Genomic DNA, 20,481 nt, shown 5'->3' with positions numbered 1-20,481 from the left:
AGGTCTCTTATTTTGTGTGCTCTCTGAGTCATTTGGTGGGCCACTGTGAGATACAGGAAGTTGGACTAGATGGGCCTATGGCCTGATCCAGCAGGGCTGTTCTTATGTAAGGCCAGGGACTGAATTTGGGATCTTCTTCCTGCGAAACACGTGCTCTATGTATTGCTCTCATTGAGCCATGGGTGTTCTATCAAATAGATCTTCTTTGGTTGCTAAGAGAGTATAAAGTGCATAAGGAAGAGTGTGGGAGAAAAACCCGTGGGATGAGAAAACAAACTATGGACTTCCAAACACCCAAGTATCCTGCTCCTTCTGGTGCATGCCCCCTCCCAAAGCATGCTTTGACTAGCAAAAAAAATAAAAAAGGTATCTGGATAAAGGATAGTTAAGTATAGAGATGTGTGAAATCTGGTGCTAGAATTCCATTAATAGATCTGGACCTTCCGACTGGGTAAGGGCAAACAGAAAAGAAAGTGAGAGAAGGGAATTTCTGTGTAATATCATGATCTCTGGGTGAATTCTGCCAGTATCCATGAAACTTACCAGAGCCTTGTAGCTTACTCCCCCCACCTTCAGACCCTTCTGTCCAAAGGCCCATCCTTTACTTACATAATGTATGTGTGCATCAGGACCTACAACCTGGGTAAGGGGACTTGGCCTTCCCTGCTACTCTACCCTTTTAGGATGGTGAGGACTGTTCATAATTTGTGTGGTTAAGGGGCAGCACTCCTATGAAGGCTGTAACCTGCATGAGGTCTTCAGCCACAAGACGTTTGTTGGTATCTAGACATGTGGGATTTCCCCAGACATGGGCAAAACTCAGAATTCAGTAAATTCCCAAACTTTCCAGTGGGATCGGCGCAGCTAAAGCCCCAAAGTCTCACACAAACTGAATATGTGAGAACAGCAGCACACATTACTCTCCTTCTAATAACTGCTTATTTTTTACAACTCAGTAAAATGGATCAGAGCAGACTGGAGAAATAAATACTCTGTAGTTTTTAAACTGGGCCTAGGCCTCCGCAGAATCCTAAGGGGATACGTGCCTAGCCACTCACACTGCTGCAAAAATGTTGCCAGTTCTCTCACATGAGCTGGCTTCTCTTGAGGGCTCCTGGACTTGCTCATTTATTCAGTGTAATTTAATGCATCATTTTGTGTGCAGTTGTGCATTTGTGCGTGTTTTAACTATGGCTTCTGTGCCTACTGTTCACTCTATTTTTCACATTTTTATACTGCCCTTCTTCCAAGGAGCTCAGAACAGGATACATTGTACCTTTCCTCCTTTTTTCCTCACAGCAACCCTGTGAGGTAGGTGAGCAGTGAGACGGTGACTGGCCCAAGGTCACCCAGGAAGCTTCATGGCTGAGAAGGGGCTTGAAACTGGGTCTTCCAGATCTACGCCCAATTACCAAATCATTACACCATCCTCTCTCTCTCTCTCTCTCTCTCTCTCTCTCTCTCTCTCTCTCTCTCTCAGCAAATCATAGGAGACAAACACCCTGTACAGTTTAACCAATGGAAGTTCTAACAAAAATATTACCAGAATTCAACATGATCATCATTTAAAACAAACAAACATTGCTGAAATATTTCATGTCTTTTAGACTGAACCTTCCAGTTCCTTCTGGCATGTCTATAGGAGATGTTTCCATTTTATTATTATTTTTAATAATATACAATGTGTCTTGAGAAGATCTAATGTAAAATTTTGCCTGCTCTCCCACCGTCACTGTCAAATGGTATAAAATCAGAAGGTTTGACCATTTTGAAGCTGTTTGGAGGCCCAGAAGGGGCTCAAAGGCTTTTCTCAAACACTGTTACCCTGCACATGCCTGATCTTGTCTGATCTCGGAAGCTAAGCAGGGTCAGGCCTGGTTAGTACTTGGATGGGAGACCGCCTGGGAATACCTGGTGCTGTAGGCTTATACCAGAGTCTTTCGAGACTGAAGGTTGCCAACCAAGTCTGAGTGAATGGGCGGCAGCAACAGCAGTTCTGCTAGTGAGGAGAGTGAGTGTAGGGGGTGGAGTGGTGGGAAGGAAACAAGTAGTGGCAACACAGGAGAAAATGGGAGAGATTCAGGAATGGGAACAGAAAACAAAAGGAATGAGACATGGAGAGCTGGAAGTGGAGAGGGCCGTTCCTGCGAACAGAAGAATCCCTGGCAAAAGCACCAATAGAGCATTTCTCCTCTGGCTATCCGAACCAGCCCAAAGAGAGAACCTCCTGCCACTCCTGGCTGCTTCAAAGAGGAGACTGATTGTTCCTTTGGCAACAGCTCATGACTGGGCTGAGACAACCAGGAGACTCAGCAGAAGCACTGCACCTGCCTCCCACTGCCCGCTCTGGTCTCCTCTGGCTACTCTGCAGGCATGGGAGGGAAAGAGGAGACGACAGCCAGGAAAGAGAGAGAGAGCAGTCCTTTGTCTGGATTCTCTTTGACTCCTTCCTTGAGTTTTGAGGCATGAACCTCCAAATTGTCAACACAGATGCTTGTGTTCATGTGCAGACACATGGCCCACCTGGATTCACTCAAAATCAAGCAACACATCGTCCATGAGCACTAGAGCATTTCCTTGGACACGGAGGAAAAGAGAAAGGCATGGCAAGGCAGCAGCTGTTGAAACAAACTTCTAAGGGGACACAGGGAGCAAAGCACAACATTCCTTGCTACAGTACGTGGCTGGCTGGTTATTGACAAAACTGCCTGTGTGTGTTTGGGGATGGGTGGGGGAGGATTGCTCTAAAGTAGAGAAAAGTCTTGCTTCCTCAAAATTACAGGACTGTACAGACAGGAAAAAGCCAATCTCTGTGACAGATGTTTTTCTCTAGCATCAAAACTGAAAAAAGCAGGTGTGTTCTCAGCCACTGCTAAAATAAAGCCAAGAAACAGAGAAGTGAGGTTGGAGGGTTAGGAGATGATAGTACATTTGTACACAAACATCAGTCCTTAAATCGTCCTTCTTCAAGCAATGCCAAAAGGTTATCAGCATTTTGAAATATCCCTAAAGTGTCTTCCAATGCAGTCTGATCCTGCCCTCATTCAATCTGCAGAATCAGTCTACCAACAAACAAGTTTTCCTAATGCTAAAGACCAAAAGAGGGGACCAAACATTTGGGTGTATTGGGTTTTCTGCTGTTCTTGAAGGCCCAAGTGACAGCGGTGGTGGCCAGGAGTGCTTTTTAGGGGTGGTACAACAGTGATCATCTTACCAGTTGCCACGGTAACAATCCTACCTTGGAGTAAACCCCATTGAACTCAATGGACCTTATTTCTGAGCAGACACACACAGGACTGTGCTGTTAGTGAAGTCTAGATTAGATTACTAAAAAATGCTGCTTTTGAAGAGTGTCCAGAATCTACAACTATGGCAGAATTTCTTTGTCAGCAACACAACTGGGACCAACTGCAGGCAATGTAGCCTGCAGCCTGTGTGGGAGAACTGGAGGCCAGAAGTGAGACCAAACCAGGAAGATCCATTCTGAAATGTGATTGGTTCTTGAAAAAGAGAACCTCCATGATTGTAAAAATCCCCTTGAGGGATTTAGAAATACCTATGTAAACCGCCTTGTAATGTACATGCCTATGTAAACCGCCTTGAATAAAGTCAGAGGAGTAATCCAATGACCAGAAAGGCGGTATATAAATTCCTAGTTATTATTATTATTATGTATGAAGCCAGTGATTAAGACATGTTCACTGGCCCCCAGTTTGTTTCCCCTCCCATTTCAATCTTTTGCTTTTGATCTTTGAAGTCTATAATGGTCCAGTTCAGGATATCTCAGGGACCACCTTTTCCCATGTGAACCTCTCTCAGATTCCCATTCCATTCGAAGTTGGCAGGGGTTACTTGAGAGACACAGAGAGCATTTTCTTAGGGGTCCCTTCCTAGGGAGGTTTGCTCTGTTCAGTTTTTGCTGAACTTCAAGTATCTGGTGAAGGAGTTCATTTTCAAGGGGCTTTGGAAGCACTTTGATTATTTTAAACCTGAGTGGATTTACCATTGTGGTCTATCCTGATTTTTCCTGCTGCTGTGCAACTTGTTTGAATGTTTTCACTATCTGATTATTACATTTTTTAAAAAATCATTGCTTTAATTTTGCACTATGGATCAAAGCATCCATGTCAGCTGCCACATAAGTCTAACAAGTCAAAAGGTGGGATAAAATACATATACTGTACAATAAAAGGAAGTGAGATAAATTTTAGTTCCTCTGTAAAAGAAGTGTGTGGGAAGGTGAGCATTTTCCAACTTACAGCAACTGTCCCTTTCACCCCAGCACAGTCTCTTTTCAAGTGGCTGTTAGCTGGTATTCTACATCATTTTAGATTATGAGCCCTTTTAGAACTGGGAGCTGTTTAATTATTTGATTTTGTTTGCAAACTGCTCTGTGAATTTTTTTTGTTGAAAGTAGTATATCATCATCATCATCTTAATAATAAAAATAAGGAGGAGGAGGATTCATTAGTCTTCATATTATAGGTCTATCCTACATGAATTGTCCAATCTCTTTCAGAATATTGGTCTTTGTTCAGACTGTATGTGGGCCACTAACTGTGAGCTTTCTAGAGCAGCTCTGGTGGCATCAATAGTAGTAGCAGTATTTTCTGCAAGTGGGCAGAAAGCTGCCTTCCTAGAACAGGCACCTGTTCCAGTGCCGTTCAACTTCCCCTCCATTCTCTTTTCCATAATGAAGTGGAACTTCATGGCCATGTGTGGGTTCCTTGGAGAAGCAGAAATGACAGGGACAGGTAGCAGAACTTGAGTTGGGAAGCCCAGCAATAAGAACATGAAATGAAATGCAGCTATCAAACAGAAAGGGTAGTTTGCTCTTCAACGCAACTGAGTAAAGGGGTTAAGATAATCCAATCCTGAGCAGGACCAGCTTCACCAACCTGATCTGATGCATTCCAACAGTGCAGGTACAAAAGCAGGATGTCAGCTCAAAATAGGTCTTGTTATTACTTGGAAGCATAGAAAGAATGCCAGGGTGATGGAGCTGGACTCATAATAAGAATGAGTGTATTACAAGCAGCAAAAAAAGTGTTTGCACACTTCATCTGCATCACGAGATTAGGTGAGTAGAAGGTGCAGGCCAAAGGGAAGGGCACAGAGGCAGTAAGAGATTTCATGCAATGAGAGAAATGGTCAAATTGGTTTTAAATAAAAATTTTAAGTGTATTTGAAATATAAACTGAGCTTTGAAGTTGTCTTGAAGTTTGTGAACCCTGCACCTGCAGTGGCCGAGGAACCAGGTTCATCACCTTGTAAATTCAAAATTCATCACTTATCACATTCTTTTCTAATCCAGTATTTCATCATTGGTTATGTCAACATTTTAAGTCATTCAGGTTTCATTGGCATCCTCTTTGGCATCCTTCAGTCTCAAGAGACTATGATATCGCGCCCTGAAAAGTGGTTCTGGAACAGCGTCTAGTGTGGCTGAAGAGGCCAATTTGGGCGTGATAATCCCTTCCACACTGGGAGCAAATGTAGTCTGTCCCTGGTGTGTCTCCCTGGCTAAGGGCCTTCTTTCTTTGCCTCTTTGCCTCAGTCTGTTGGGCAAGTGTCTCTTCAAACTGTGAGAGGCTATGCTGCACAGCCTGCCTCCAAGTGGGACGCTCAGAGGCCAAGGTTTCCCATCTGTTGAGGTCTACTCCTAAGGCCTTCAGATCCCTCTTGCAGATGTCCTTGTATCACAGCTGTGGTCTACCTGTAGGGCGCTTTCTCTGCATGAGTTCTCCATAGAGGAGATCCTCTGGGATCCGGCCATCGCCCATTCTCATGACATGACCAAGCAAGCGCAGGCATCTCTGTTTCAGCAGTGCATACATGCTAGGGATTCCAGCTCATTCCAAGACTGTGTTGTTTGGAACTTTGTCCTGCCAGGTGATGCTGAGGATGCGTCGGAGGCAGCGCATATGGAAAGTGTTCAGTTTCCTCTCCTGTTGTGAGCAAAGAGTCCATAACTTGCTGCAGTACAGAAGTGTACTCAAGATGCAAGCTCTGTAGACCTGGATCTTGGTATGTTCCATCAGCTTCTTGTTGGACCATACTCTCTTTGTGAGTCTGGAAAACGTGGTAGCTGCTTTACTGATGTGTTTGTTTAGCTTGGTATCAAGAGAAAGAGTGTTGGAGATCGTTGAGCCAAGGTACACAAAGTCATGGACAACCTCCAGTTCATGCGCAGTGATTGTAATGCAGGGAGGTGAGTCCACATCCTGAACCATGACCTGTGTTTTCTTCAGGCTGATTGTCAGTCCAAAGTCTAGGCAGGCCTTGCTAAAACGATCCATGAGCTGCTGAAGATCTTTGGCAGAGTGGGCGGTGACAACTGCATCATCGGCAAAGAGGAAGTCACGCAGACATTTCAGCTGGACTTTGGACTTTGCTCTCAGTCTGGAGAGGTTGAAGAGCTTTCCGTCATCTGGTCCGGAGGTAGATGCCTTCTGTTGCAGTTCCAAAGGCATGCTTCAGCAGGACAGCGAAGAAAATCCCAAACAAGGTCAGAGCAAGAACACAGCCCTGCTTCACTCTGCTTCGGATGTCAAAGGGGTCTGATGTGGAGCCATCGAAGACTACAGTGCCCTTCATGTCCTCGTGGAAAGACCTGATGATGCTGAGGAACCTGGGTGGACATCCGATCTTGGCGAGAAACTTGAAGAGGCCGTCCCTGCTGTCCAGGTTGAAAGCCTTTGTGAGATCTATGAAGGCTATAAAGAGTGGCTGTCGTTGTTCCCTGCATTTCTCCTGCAGTTGTCTAAGGGAGAATGCCATATCAGTGGTGGACCTGTTGGCTCGGAATCCGCACTGCGATTCTGGATAGACGTTCTCTGCAAGTACCTGGAGCCTCTTTAGTGCAACTTGGGCAAACAGCTTTCCTACGACGCTAAGGAGAGAGATGCTGCGGTAGTTATTGCAGTCACCCCTGTCGCCTTTGTTCTTGTACTGCATGACGATGTTTGCATCCCTCATGTCCTGTGGTATTCCACCTTCTCTCCAGCAGAGAGGATTTCATGCAGCTCAGTGGCAATGATCTCTTTGCAGCACTTTAGGACCTCAGCAGGGATGCTGTCTTTCCCAGGTGCCTTGCCAGAGGCAAGGGAGTCCAGAGCCACGTGAAGTTCTTCTAGGGTTGGTTCACTGTCAAGCTCCTCCAGCACAGGCAGGCACTCAATGTTGTTCAGCACTTCTTCGGCAACTACGTTTTCTCTGGAATACAGCTCAGAGTAGTGCTGCACCCAGCGTTCCATCTGCTGCACCCAGTCCTGGATGACCTCGCCTGTGGCAGACTTCAGAGGGGCAATTCTCTTCCGTGTTGGACCTAGGGCCTGGTCAATACCATCATACAGAGTGACCCAAAAGTAGGTGGACAGTAGGTGGAATAAATGTTATCATTTACTGTCCACCTACTTTTGGGTCACCCTGTATATCCCCTTGATGTTGCCTGTGTCAGCTGCTATCTGTATCTGGGAACAGAGCTGGAGCCAGTAGTCGTTAGCACATCTCCTGGCAGTCTGTTGGACTTTGCTGCGAGCAGCTCGGAGGACCTGCAGGTTGCGCTCACTGGGACAGGTTTTGTATGCTGCTAGAGCTCTCCTCTTTTCCTCAATGACTAGTGTCAACTCCTCAGAGTGGGCTTCAAACCAGTCTGCCATCTTGTTGGTCTTCTTGCCGAATACGAACAAAGCAGTGTTGTAAACAGCATTCTTGAAATGTTCCCAGTTGGATGCATTTGCATCTGCCAGGCCTGGAAGAATTTCCTCAAGCAAATTCCTCCACTTTTCCCCGATTCTGGGTCTTGCTGGTGTCTATGTGAGGTCTTCCTTCCTTTTTCATGTGATACAGTCTCTTTGTTTGCAGTTTCACTCTGCTGCACACCAGGGAGTGGTCAGTGTCACAGGCAGCACCCTGATAACTGCGTGTGATCTTGATGCTGGGAAGGCTGGAGTGTCTGGTGAGAATCAGGTCAAGCTGGTGCCAATGCTTTGATCATGGGTGTCTCCAAGAGACTCTGTGTTGGGGCTTCGTGTTGAAGAATGTGTTGCTGACACAGAGACCATGATGGCAGCAAAACTCTAGCAGGTGTTGGCCATTTTTGTTAATCTTCACAGTGCCGAACTGACCTAAGCAAGTGGGCCACGAACTGTGATCAGCACCAACTCTAGCATTGAAGTCGCCAAGGATGAACAATGGCCCTTTCTCAGGGACTTTCTTGATAGTGGTGGCCAGGTCGTCATAGAATTTGTCTTTATCTTCTGCTGGAGATGACAAAGTCGGTGCATATGCACTGATGAGAGTGACAAGTCCTGCTGATGAGTGGAGCTGCAGGGACAAAATTCTTTCACTTCCCGCAGTAGGTGGGATGATGGATTCCAGCAGGATATTTCTGACCACAAAGCCAACGCCATGTTCCCTGGTCTTATTTGGTGATTTTCCCTGCCAGAAAAATGAGACATGTCTCTCCTTGACAGATCCTGAATCTGGCAGCCTCGTCTCTTGAAGGGCAACGATGTCCATCTGCAATCTGTTCAGTTCCATGTCGATGACAGCTGTTTTGCGTGCGTCGTCTATTTCTTGCAGGTCGTCAGAAAAGCCAGGTGTCATTGTCCTAATGTTCCAGATGCCCAGTTTTAGGGCAGGAGTTTTCTGTTTTCTGTTGCCTGGTGCAGAGTTGTCGATCCGCTTGTCGGTTTTCACCCTAAACCCCACGCACCCCATGAGGTTAACAGACTGTGGTGAGGCAGCACCTTACTGGCTGGGGACTGCCCAGCTTAAGGCAGGTGGTAGCTGCCCAATGAGATGCAATGATCTCTCCCACCATCGGAAGCAGACCGTGGCGTCTCGCTCTAAGCCAATTGAGTGAAGACTTATAACAGGTAAACTGCTGCTTCCCGTGTTGTGCCGACGCTGTATGGCAAAGTTGGAGTTTCCTCTCCAGTGCGCGAAGCCTGGGTAAAGTAGGTATGGAGGATAGGCTGTTACCCATGCAGCAAATCCCCCCTCTCCACATTGCTGAAATGGCCCATTGGAAAGGCAGAAGCCAATATGGTTGGTTCCAGCAGCGTTGCAGGAGTTGCCAGAATGTGACTATATACAGCCGCGAACTGCCTCAGGGACTCCGGCTCCTGATTTTGCCTCAAGGTTAACTCCTAAAGCCTTTTCCAGGTTTAAAGGTCATTTTAGTGCATGTTGCCAGTCACAGAAACAGCAATGTAACCAGGTCAGTCTGTCCCACAAAACCAGTTACACTAAAGTGTCCTGACTGAAGTGATTTTAATCATAGTCACTGTGACTAATGGTGTCAATTATTACCAAGACTTCAGATTCCTTCACAATTAATAATTGTGAAGTCTCTGGGCTATACCTACCCCGTAGACTTAGGAGAGCTGAACAGCCATTATCTTTCCCTGGGAACTATAATTGGGGGGGGGGGGGACAGAGGGGAGGACCTCAGAATCCTGCAGGATCACAAACAATTCTCAACAATTCTCAAGCTTCTAATCAAAATGTCATAGACAAAATCTGGACAGGGGTGCAAGAAGCATCAAAGTTCCCGTAATTAATGTAATTAGTAGCTATTAAAACATCAAATTATGTCATCTTTTCATTTCTTAGCTTGGAAAAATCAGGTATGTTTTCAAGGTGGCAGATGAAAAGTCAGGCATCAGCTTTCTGGGAGGCTCAGTGAAAGCAGCAGAGGAGCAGCTTTGCAACTTTTCCGGACTCTGTGACAGTGGCCCAATATAGTAAAGCAGTGATTCTCAAACTTTTAGCACTGGGACCCACCTTTTCAAATGAGAATCAGACTCACTGGAAGTGATGTCATGACTGAAAGTGACATCATCAAGCAGAAAAATTTTAACAATCCTAGGCTGCAATCCTACCCAGTCTTGCCCAGGAGTAAGTCCCATTTACTATCACTGTTAAAAGCATATACATAGTAACCTGTTAAAAATACCGATGCATAACATTTCCCCAAATGCAGTCACATATCATAGTAACATCTAGTATATTAAAAATAAAATATTGAAATGAATGGGGACCCACCTGAAATTGGCTCGTGACCCACCTAGTGGCTCCCAACCTACAGTTTGAGAAACACTGCAGTAAAGCATAGCCAAGCATCTAACAAGCCAATGAATATTTCTGGCAGTGGTACAATCAGAGACATGTAGCACCTGGGCAGCAGGTTTTTGTATATCATTTTCGACTCAGGAACAGTTTTCATTATTTAGTGGTACCTTTAAAGTATACAAGCTTTCAGAATTCTCTACAGATTTTACCAATAACTCCCTATAGGGGTCAGTTCAGGAGTACTACTGTGTTATACTTTTTATTTCCTATATATCATACAATCTGCTATTGGGACAGTGTGCAGTGTGGAGACACAGAACTGGGAAGAAAATAATCAGTTACAACCCTGGGCTTCTCCAACCTTGACTGCCTGCCACATGCAAGAAGATCAACGATTCAGGTTTGCACTAATGTTCAAGTGTAATGCACTTTATAAGACTCCTTTGAGTTGTATCAGCCTTCCACAACTTACTAACCCAAAATGTCACTATTACCAATGAATCTCTACTTTTCTTAAAAAAAAAAAAATTAAGTAAGCTTTTATGAAAATATCTTAGTTATGGAAGTGAAAGGAAAACAGAGACCTCACTTTGTAAACACCAGCCCATGGATTCCAGACAACCACGTGTCAGGTGGAGGGCCTTTTCATTCATGTGGGGCACCAATGCCTACCCATGTAGGGAGATAACACAACAGTAGACAGAGATGAGGAATGGGGGGATTGAGCTCCTCAGTCAAATCCTACATAGCCCTCATCACCTCCTTCATGCCAGAGCACTTCACACATTACACAGTAGCAAATCCAGGTTTGCCACAGTGCCCAAGAGCCCATCCCAACTCACTGATCACTATAATGTCCTTGTACGATACCCAAGTTTGTCACATTCCTGCTGGTGAATAGAATGTGCGCAGATGCCTTTGCCTAATTCTTCATCTATCCTCACTCCCCCTGGCACACATCGCTGCCTCCTACATGCTCCTCCTTGCTCTACTCTGCTTACAAAATGCTCCACGCATTTGTCTGCCTTCTACAAGTTTTTGAGGGGAAAAGTTTCCTCTCTGTTCTTTTCCAAGGAGTTTCTCTATCCTAAGCCAAAACTGCACAGAACTAGGATCCTGCACCCCCCCCAACTTTCCCTTGTGCAAAGTGCCCTTACCTTCTTTACCAGGTATCCCATGAGGAAGGGAAGCCCAGAGCAGGAGAAGGAGCCCCAAAGAGAGACTTGCCTTCCTGCCAGGGAATCTCAGTTCCATATTTCCCGTGAAGGCAGTCCTGCCCCCAGATCCTTGCAGTGCTTCCTAGCTCTGCCTGTCTATGACTCTCTCAGGTCCTTGGCCAAGGCCCTAGACATCTGGGCGCTGGTGTGCTGCCCTTTGCGTGAGGTTCTCCCCAGAGCCTACTGACTGCAACTCCTGCATTGCAAAACTCTACCTGCCTGGCCCTGAGTTATGATGAAAGACTCAGGCAGAGGAGTGGTGAAACCAGTTTTCTCCCAATCAATTCCCTGGCTTTACTAGCTTTAAAGGGGCTGGCCCAGAACTTCCTATCTGGCAGACAAATAAACTCACCTTAAAGGTAGCCACCTTTTCCTAGAATCATCCCTATTTGCCTTTTCTTCAGTCTTCCCCTGTTTGCAAGGTCCACGGTGCCATCTTGTGGGCTTCTGCTGACATGTTCCGTTGTGTTCCCAACTCTTGCATGCTGTCTATTGTGACTTCCACGTAACCCAGATTTCTTTGACTACAAGATCTCTAGGCTGCATACATAAAACACCACACGAGAACTTCTTTAGGGTTTATTTAAAAGGTATGCCTTTTCTACCTGCACTATGAAGAACAAGACCATCGTAAGACTGGTTGCTTTCTGCATCACCGGAGGCTCACTGACTGTTATGTGGAGACAGCTGCAAATTCTACATGGCTCAGTATGCATATTCTCGGTGGCCAACAGGGGCAGATTGCAAAGAGGCACAGAGAGCTCTGTTTTGTAATGTTCAGGCGAAGGAACAATTCAAGAGCAGAGGGCCATGTTTCTTCTAAAAGAAAAGCCTATGCATCCATCTACATTGTCTCTCCTTAGAGGCCCAATTTGTACATAACCTTTACATCAGAGGTGTCCAAACTTTTTGGCAAGAAAGCCACATCATCTCTCTGACACGGAGTTGGGGGCCAGGAAAAAAAGAATTAATTTATGTTTAAATTTTGAATAAATTTACATACATGAATATATCAGAGATGGAACTTATATGAATGAATGAAGCACTCCTGCTTTACATCATGTTTGCTGTATCACAAAGGCCATGTGGATGATGTTAACCCCTATTAACTATGCTAAGGTTACAATCTTATACACAGTTTCCTGGGAGCCATTGAACCCAACGGGCCTTACTTCTGAGTAGACATGCATAGGCTTGGGATGTAAGAGATACCTTTAAGTGGAGGCTCTTTTGAATTTAGCAGGGGAACAGCAACTATTCTTCTTTACCCCAACACAGCATCTTTACCACCGGCTGCTTGCTGGGGTCTCTTTTGCATCTTTTCGAGGTTATGAGCCCTCTGAGACAGGAGTTCATCTTCCTTTGCTAAGTTAATGGCTTTGTTGAAAAGTCAAATAGAAATATTTTTTAATAATAATATTCTATGGACACTTTCTACATTGCTGTTATATTGAAGCTGATGTGAAAAGTAGTTATGTGAGCTAGGCGTCTCACATGATGTGGCTCTTTGATGGACATTGTGGACATTGATCACAGGGTTTCTCAGGGAGCTTCACAGCGTAGTGAGAATTCAAATCTACCTTCTCCCAGTCCATCCAATACTTTGCAGTTTGATTCTCCCTGGCAGGGGTTTTAGTTCTGGGACTGGTGTGCTGTGACTGGCTGCTAAGTGTAATCTATATCCTATGCTCTACCGGAGAGTAGGCATATGGAGGAGGTGGTAAGAGTTGAATTTTTCTTTTTTTCCTTTCCCCATTGTTTCCTATGCTTTTTAAAATTCCTATGCCAGCTCTGTTGTTAATGTAGCATTTTGCCATTGGTTTGCTTTGCCAGGAGTTGACATATCCTAACCCAGGAGAGTTAGGATATGTCAACTCCTCATCCTTCCTTCATCTTCCCCCATGCGGGGGTTTTATGCTGACACTCATTGCACCAGCGCCTGTGATACGCCCATCAGTGGAACTGCGGCTATAAAGATGAGACTGTTGTTGCACTGGCATCCAAGGGTATGCATACACCATATCCAGTGCCACTGAGACTAACTCCTGAAGCATAGCATTGAGCGTTATACAGGTAATGCAACTGTACCCAGTATGCAAATAACATACAGTTGGCCCTTGGCACAGCTCCCCTTGCACTGGTGGCTTTGGATTGGGGAAGCTGGGATCAATGACGGACTGCTGTATATGCAGTCCATTGCTGTTTGGAACATCTTACAGATGACAAACTTCACCTGCTGAAATTCCCCCCTCTGCACAATTGTTAACGGTCCAGGAGTCCTAAACTTGAAAGGTTGGCCATCTCTGGTCTAACAGATCTCAGAGTGCAATTTGTCCCACTAGCCAAAGCGTTTTTCCCTAAAACGTAAAATGATAAAAATGGTTTTATTCAACCATGGCCTAGTAAACTGAATAATTTTAGGAATAATTTTATTACTGTTGTTAATGAAAGTCTTAGTGCTTGTGACAAGCACTACAGCCTTATACATGCTTACATGGGAGTAAGCTACATTGAATGCTGCAGAATTTACTTCTGAGTAATCACACATAGGATTGCAGATGGTTTTGCCACTTCCTTGCATCTGGATTTCAGAGATAAGCTACCTCTGAAACCTGGAGGTTGTATTTGGCCATCATAACCTGTGATGGACGTTAATAATCAATACACTAATAATCGATAAAGAACTCTGCTTCAAAAGGAACAGAGAACGCAAAATGGAAGTGCTTTGTGCCTGCTTCTATTGCACATTCCAAGCCTCAGGGAGCACTGTGGAGGGCTCCGCAGGGCTCCCACACCTCTTGCAGCCTGATGCAGCCCTACACCATGCCAAGTAAGTCACAAGCACACACCCCTTAGCGACACGATCCTGGGGATCATGTCACTGCCTCCCTCCCCTTCCCCCGCCCACTGCTCTAGTGGTTCTGACTGAAGTGGCAAACGGCATGGCAGAGGAAGAGGGAAGGCTACCCTCTCTTGGCTGTGACTGGGACTGCAATGGGGCTGGTAAAGGAACATGAAAGTCAGCCTGATGCTGAGCTCTTTATGCCCACTATCCTTTGTGCCAGTCTGCGGAATGTTTCATTTTCCTTTATCAAACAGCCAGGCCAGGTATCTGAAGATTCCGTTTCACTTTCCTAGCCTGCTGTTTATCGGAGTCAATGGGCCTCCAATGGGGAGCAAGCAGGGTTCCACAAAAGCTGAGATGCTCCAGAGGTTTGTCATCATGGAGTTCTAGTTACAGAACATTCATATAAAATAATGAACATGTTGAGTCTTGACAAAAACCCTGAAGAGTTCACATATGAATATTTGTCTCAAATGCAAGTTCGCAAAATCGTCCCATTAATTCAGTTGCGATTAACTACCATATGACAACACTTACAGTCACTCCTCATTATCCGCACACTCTGTTCGAATAGATTCACTCACCTGCAGGGAACAAAAGTGCAACTTACCTTCATCATCCACTGCCTGTTCTTGGCTATCCACGGTCCACCCTTAAAAATTCTGGCCAATTCTGAGTTTTAAAATGCCATTTTTAAGCATCCACAGCCACCCTGAAGTTATCAACTGCTAGCATTTTGACCAGGGGCCCAATCCTATCCCATTTTCCAGTGCTGGTGCAGCTGTGCCAATGGAGTGTGCACTACATCCTGTGGTGGGGAGGCAGTCAGAGATGCTTCCTCAAGGTATGGAAACATGCTTTCTCTTACCTTGGGACTGCATTGTGGCTGCACTGGTGCTGGAAAGTTGGATAGGATTGGGCCCCAGGTTAGCTACCCCTCCCCCTACCTAATTGATCCCATAGGATCAATGATTCTGTGTCTGCTGCGTTATCCAGAAATTAACCTCAGCAGATAATGAGAATTATCATTCCAAGAATTATCAGACTGTGGGCCCAAACCTAACCAGTGTGCGCCAGCTCACCGCCAGCATGCACTGTCGCAAATGTGCCGTAAGGTATGTTTGCAGGCCCTGGCACCAGTGGAGAGCTGGAGCTAGCCTAGTGCTGACCGGGCAGTGGAGAGGTAGGTAGGTGGAGGTGGGGGGGAGGCAGGGAGGAGGCATTACGGGGCAGGGGAGGTGGAGGGAGGGTAGGGAGGAGGCATGCCTTGGGAGGTAGCAGTGAGAGAGAGGCAGGACAGGTACAGCTTCACTTCACGGGATCCTGAGCCTCCGTGTGGGCCATCCGCCCGACTATGAATTCTATGCCGACCCTCGGGGCTACTCATTTTACCCAGGGGAAGGGAACAAAAGTCCCCTTCCCTTGAGGAGGAGGTGGCGGCTGCCTGAGGCATGCTGGATGCAGAGGCAGCCATTTTCGGCTCCACTGCAGCCCCATGCGCCAGGCAGCTCAGGATTGGGCTGTGTATCTCTGTGTTACCATCTTTGTACTGGGATAAGTTCTTTGCAAGCAGTCAGATTCACAAAGGGAAATTTCTGCTATTCTCATTACAAAGAATGGACATTTTGTCTTCCATTCACGGTTTCTTTTTAGTAAAGCTCAAATTATTCTGGGAGTGCTAATCAACAACACCACATAACCAGTCCGCTTTTTCAATTTTATATAATCAGTTCCAGCTTGGCTAAACACACAAAATGAAACAAAATGCAAGTTAAACACAGTGACTTTAAACTAGTTGTTAAAATGTTATATTAGTGACTTTGCTCTCACACAATCATTTTTCCTGTAATTTTCAACTTTTTTCCTCAATTAAAACCTTGAATCCCATTTTTTAGACAGCTCTCTAAGGACAGGAAGCTATGCATTTGAGTACATGAAACACCTTCTGCCTTCTTAATGCCTCAGTTAACACAACAACTGGATCTCCCCCAAATAATTTCACTTACCATTCTTATTTGCCGTATTCCCAGCAAAGAATGAGATCCTTATTATTACAAAATGAAGTGCAAGGAATCAAGCACTGGAACCAGGTGCAGCGATGGCATTTATAACAAGTAATGAAAGATGCTGGAGAAATGAAACTAAAATGGTTTCATTTTCTCCAAAAGGTGAGGAAGTACACACCCAATAGCCAGGGACTCTTGCATGAGATTTCGAAGGAATTTCCCTGCCAAAGTGATGATTAGTGCCTCCCCCCTTTAATGTTGCTAAGCAAAAGAGTTGCCCCACACTGGCATTCCTGGACTGGGGACAAAGCAGTCAGTCCTTCAGGTGCTGGGGCACCCATGTATAGCACCCCCTTCCCTTTGGCTTCCAAGCCATTTGGGAAGACGAGAGCAAAGAGGAGGTGATGCCTCCACTTTGCTTTCGCAGCTGCGATGGGCTCAGAAGCCGAGGGGGTGCTTTACACAGGTATCCTGGCGCCTGAAGAAACTTACTGCTTTGCCACCCCTCCAGGAACACCAGTGCTGCCCCAGCCAGGAAAATGGACCTTGAGTCCACATCCAGAGCACGGCCATCTTGCAATGGCGTTTTTCAAACCAGGGACCTGCAAGAGGTTGCCTCAGCAGTTTTGAGCTGCTGAACTTCACAGGGGCTGTGAGGAGGCTAAAGTTGTCCAAAAATACAGAAAAATAGGCCAAAAGAAAACAGGCAGGGGATTCATCAAAGGACCGGTGCTGTTTAACTCGCTCATAGTTCTTCTAGCATTAGTGAAGTGGCCAGATTTGCAGATGAGATCAAACATGCTGGAGGGGGGGGAGGGGGTAAAATCCCAAGGGCCCAGGCTTTCAGGAATCCCAGGCCATTCCAAAACAAACTATAAAAACAAGTGTACTACAAAATGAAAGTAGGTACCTCAATCTCAGCCAATCCAGGGCTGCATTTCCACTACAGCTTTAATTCACTTTCAATGCACCTCTTTTTACCTCAATGCATTCTGGAGAATGTAGTTTGTCAAGGATAGCTGTAACAGCTTTGTTTCCTTAACAAGCTACAGTACAAAAGTGCATTAAAGTGGATTTAGGGCACAATCCTGAGCCGGGCTAGCGCCACTACTGACCTCCAGCTCTGGCACTGGATGTCGCAAATGTGTCATAAGGTACACCCATGACACCCTGCACCGAGTCAGTGCTGGCTCCAGCTCAGCACCATCCGGAGCTAGTAAGAGCTCTGGGTGGTGGGGAGGGCTTTGTGGGCACGCATTCCACGGTGGAAGAGGGCACAGTGGAACGGGGGTGGGTGGTGGAATTGGGCCAGAAGGGGGGGGTGTCCACTGGATCCCGAACTCTGTGTCGGAACTTCTGGTCTGACAAAGAGTCTCTCAAATCTGCACCAGCAAAATAGCCGGCACAGACTTGAGAAGCCTCTTTCCCCAGAGGAGACCTCCGGCCGCTGCAATGGTGCCGCATGTTGCAGTGGTAGCCGCTTTGGTGCTGCTGCACCCAGTGGCACTGCTGTCTTTAGAATTGGGCTTTCCTGCTGTAATGGAAATGCAGTCCAGGTCTTCTCCAGAAACACCAACATATATTAGTATAGTTCAAACATGGGAAAGTGAAACTTACACCTTCAGACCAGAACTACGAGGCTCCAGTGATGCAGGGTCATGAAAGCCATTATGCTATGCAGTTAGAACAAATCAAATGTTTACAAGCTTAATGGGAAAATGTATGCTTAGAACTTAAAATCCACTGTGTCTGTCTGAAGAAGTTTGAAACAGCAAACAGACTGGCAGTTTTGGCTAAAAACAGCATAATGTCTCCTGGCAGAATGCCTAGCAAGGAGATAGCAGGAGAACAATACAAGGCTTTGAAAACAGGCCATGATGGAAAGCATCCAAGCCATCTTAAACTGGAAATTCCCTGCTTGCTTGTATGTCAGTGAACAGATGAGAACCCAAGGCAAAAAGGGAATTTGCAGTCTTAAAATCATAATTCTTTCAGAAGAACAGTGTTATGTGCACATATTAAACACTGGGAGAGTTATTTAGGCCAAAGTTTCATAGAAATGCCAAAGGATCACAATGTTTGCTTGCTTGCAAATAATTTTTCAAAGCCTAATGGTTAGTGTCTTCAAAAGTGTAAATCAATATACATAAAGGCATGGTAGTTTAGAAATGAGTTTAACTGTTAGAATGTTTAATAAAAACACACAGAATAGTAAAAAGCTTTTAGATTTTACTATTAAAGGTGCTTAAGCCTCAAGTCTCAAATGTAACTCAGATGCAACCTTGGCAAAAGCTATTTCCAGCTAAATCAAAGGTCTGTCTCAGCCTGTATCTCTGTAAGACCTTGAGGACTCGAAGTCTTGCATTGATACTTTTAGAATGTGAACAAGGGAGTAGCATCTCAGAGAGACTTGGCAGCAGCATACGGGCAAAGCAAGAGGGAAAGTTGCATCTCAAAGATAGATAAGGCACTGCTGGCACCAGAAGGCAGGTAAATTGGAATGATATAAGGCTGAAAACACACAAACTTGTAACATTTTGGTGAGGGACTTGCCACATTATGGTGGAGAAGCAATGTGAGGGACAGCTTATCTGTTGGCAGATGGAAATAGCATTTTCTACAAAGATGCAAACACAGCTAGACAGAAACAGATATGGGAAAACCCCCTGATTAAGCTAAAACATCCATGAGAGCCTCTGTCTGGGCTACAACAGACAGAGGGAAATGTGATTTAGTTAAATTAAATGACAAAAGACTCCTTAAAAAGGAAATCCCTTATTTACAATAAGAATTTGGTTTGTCTTGTATATAATAAATTACACCACTATACATCAAAGGTAAAAGGTCACATGTGGGATCACAGCATGGAATAGAAAAGGCTCAGTTTAACAAAGGTTGACAGAAAGCCCACAATGTCTGATGGGAACAGACAGAAAAAAATGTTAGAGACAGACAGGTGGCTCTTGCCAAGGCCAATCAAGTTGAGGATACCAAGAGATAAGTACAAAGGACATGCTAAGAAGCCAGTTCTGAATAATAATTGAGGTTACAGTGCTCTCTACTGGTACTTGAAAACAAAGTTTTCTATATGTTTAAATGTATGGTATTGCCTTATTTGAAACCTGTAACTTGAAGCCAATCAATCAGATGTTTGTAAAGCTATCTCTAGCCAACCCAGAGCAAGCCCCATCTATGATGTCAAACTCCAGCCAATGAAAAGTGCAAAACTCCTCAAACAAAGGAGCCAAAATGAAATATAAGGGAGAGGTTCAGACTGGAAAAATTGCTCTCTTTGCTTTGGACTGGAGTCCCTGAGAAGCCCATTGCTGGCAACCAAATAAAGCTTGCAGACAATCACCACTCTTGCCTACTGAGTTTGCTTTTGAACCTTGCAACACCAGTAGGTTACCCGGTTCAGTTCACAGAATTCCCAGGCCCCAGTAGTAAGCTCCACCCCTTCTCCTAGGCTACGTTCTTTTTTTTTACCTAGAAAAAATGCAGAAGTGACATTTCCAGCATGCTGCTAGCATCCTTCCAGCACAGTTATTTAAAAAACAGAAAAATGGCACTCCCTCATTGAAATCTATTGTATGGGTGTCACCATGCTTTTACCATACACTGTATAAACTATGGGGGCCACCGTATTTTTGACAGGTTCCTCCCTTCTTTTGATAGGAAAATAGGCAGAAGTAATGTAACATGGTGGCGGTCATCTTTTCTAGCTCTGAGCTCGCTTGGAGAAATTCTAGCACACCTAGTATGCTAGAGCTTAAAAAAAGAACATGCTGGAAGTGGGGAAAAAAAGCTCTCTAGCGCTAGAACACTCGTTTAGTGTGTGTAGAACAGATGGCATTGGATCAAGTTTACTTGTGTTTTGGCATTGTGTGAAGGTGAAGTAACAGTATGGGGTACAAATATAAGGCTGGAGCAGAGAAGAAAAAGAGAAAAACATGTTTATTTCACCTGGAATTGTTTCAAAATAATCACATAGTAATGAGGGAATAGTGAAAACCAATCCTTGGATGCCTATGCATTCTTTGAAGAAGAAGAAGAAGAAGAAGAAGAAGAAGAAGAAGAAGAAGAAGAAGAAGAAGAAGAAGAAGAAGAAGAAGAAGAAGAAGAAGAAGAAGAAGAAGAAGAAGAAGAAGAAGAAGAAGAAGAAGAAGAAGAAGAAGAAGAAGAAGAAGAAGAAGAAGAAGAAGAAGAAGAGGACTTTGTTGAGGTAGAGGAAATGCAGTAGCACTACACAAAGTAAGGATGTCAGAGGGTGATGGGGATGAATATGCTTGGGAAAGGATGGGAAAGGGGGGCCCAATCAGCCATCTTGCCCCAG

The 20,481-nt window shown here is 45.1% G+C and overlaps 1 protein-coding gene and 1 pseudogene across 1 annotated transcript in view; one reads left to right on the top strand and one right to left on the bottom strand.

Moving 5' to 3' along the window:
* The window catches only part of EPHA1 (EPH receptor A1), a 90,580-nt gene extending 81,970 nt beyond the window's left edge, over positions 1 to 8,610 (bottom strand). The window contains exons 1-2 of the mRNA XM_066612645.1: positions 8,565 to 8,610; positions 8,130 to 8,261 (exon numbers count right to left, since the gene is read on the bottom strand). Coding sequence (XP_066468742.1) covers positions 8,130 to 8,261; positions 8,565 to 8,610 — 178 coding nt within the window. The remainder of the gene's footprint in view (positions 1 to 8,129; positions 8,262 to 8,564) is intronic.
* Positions 1,808 to 1,926, top strand: LOC136642787 (5S ribosomal RNA; annotated as a pseudogene).
* Positions 8,611 to 20,481: the final 11,871 nt, after the last annotated feature.

Source organism: Tiliqua scincoides, chromosome 2, assembly GCF_035046505.1.
Source record: "Tiliqua scincoides isolate rTilSci1 chromosome 2, rTilSci1.hap2, whole genome shotgun sequence".
Lineage (NCBI taxonomy): Eukaryota > Metazoa > Chordata > Lepidosauria > Squamata > Scincidae > Tiliqua > Tiliqua scincoides.
Note: the sequence above shows the minus strand (reverse complement) of the source record. Positions and strands in the feature narration are given on the sequence as shown.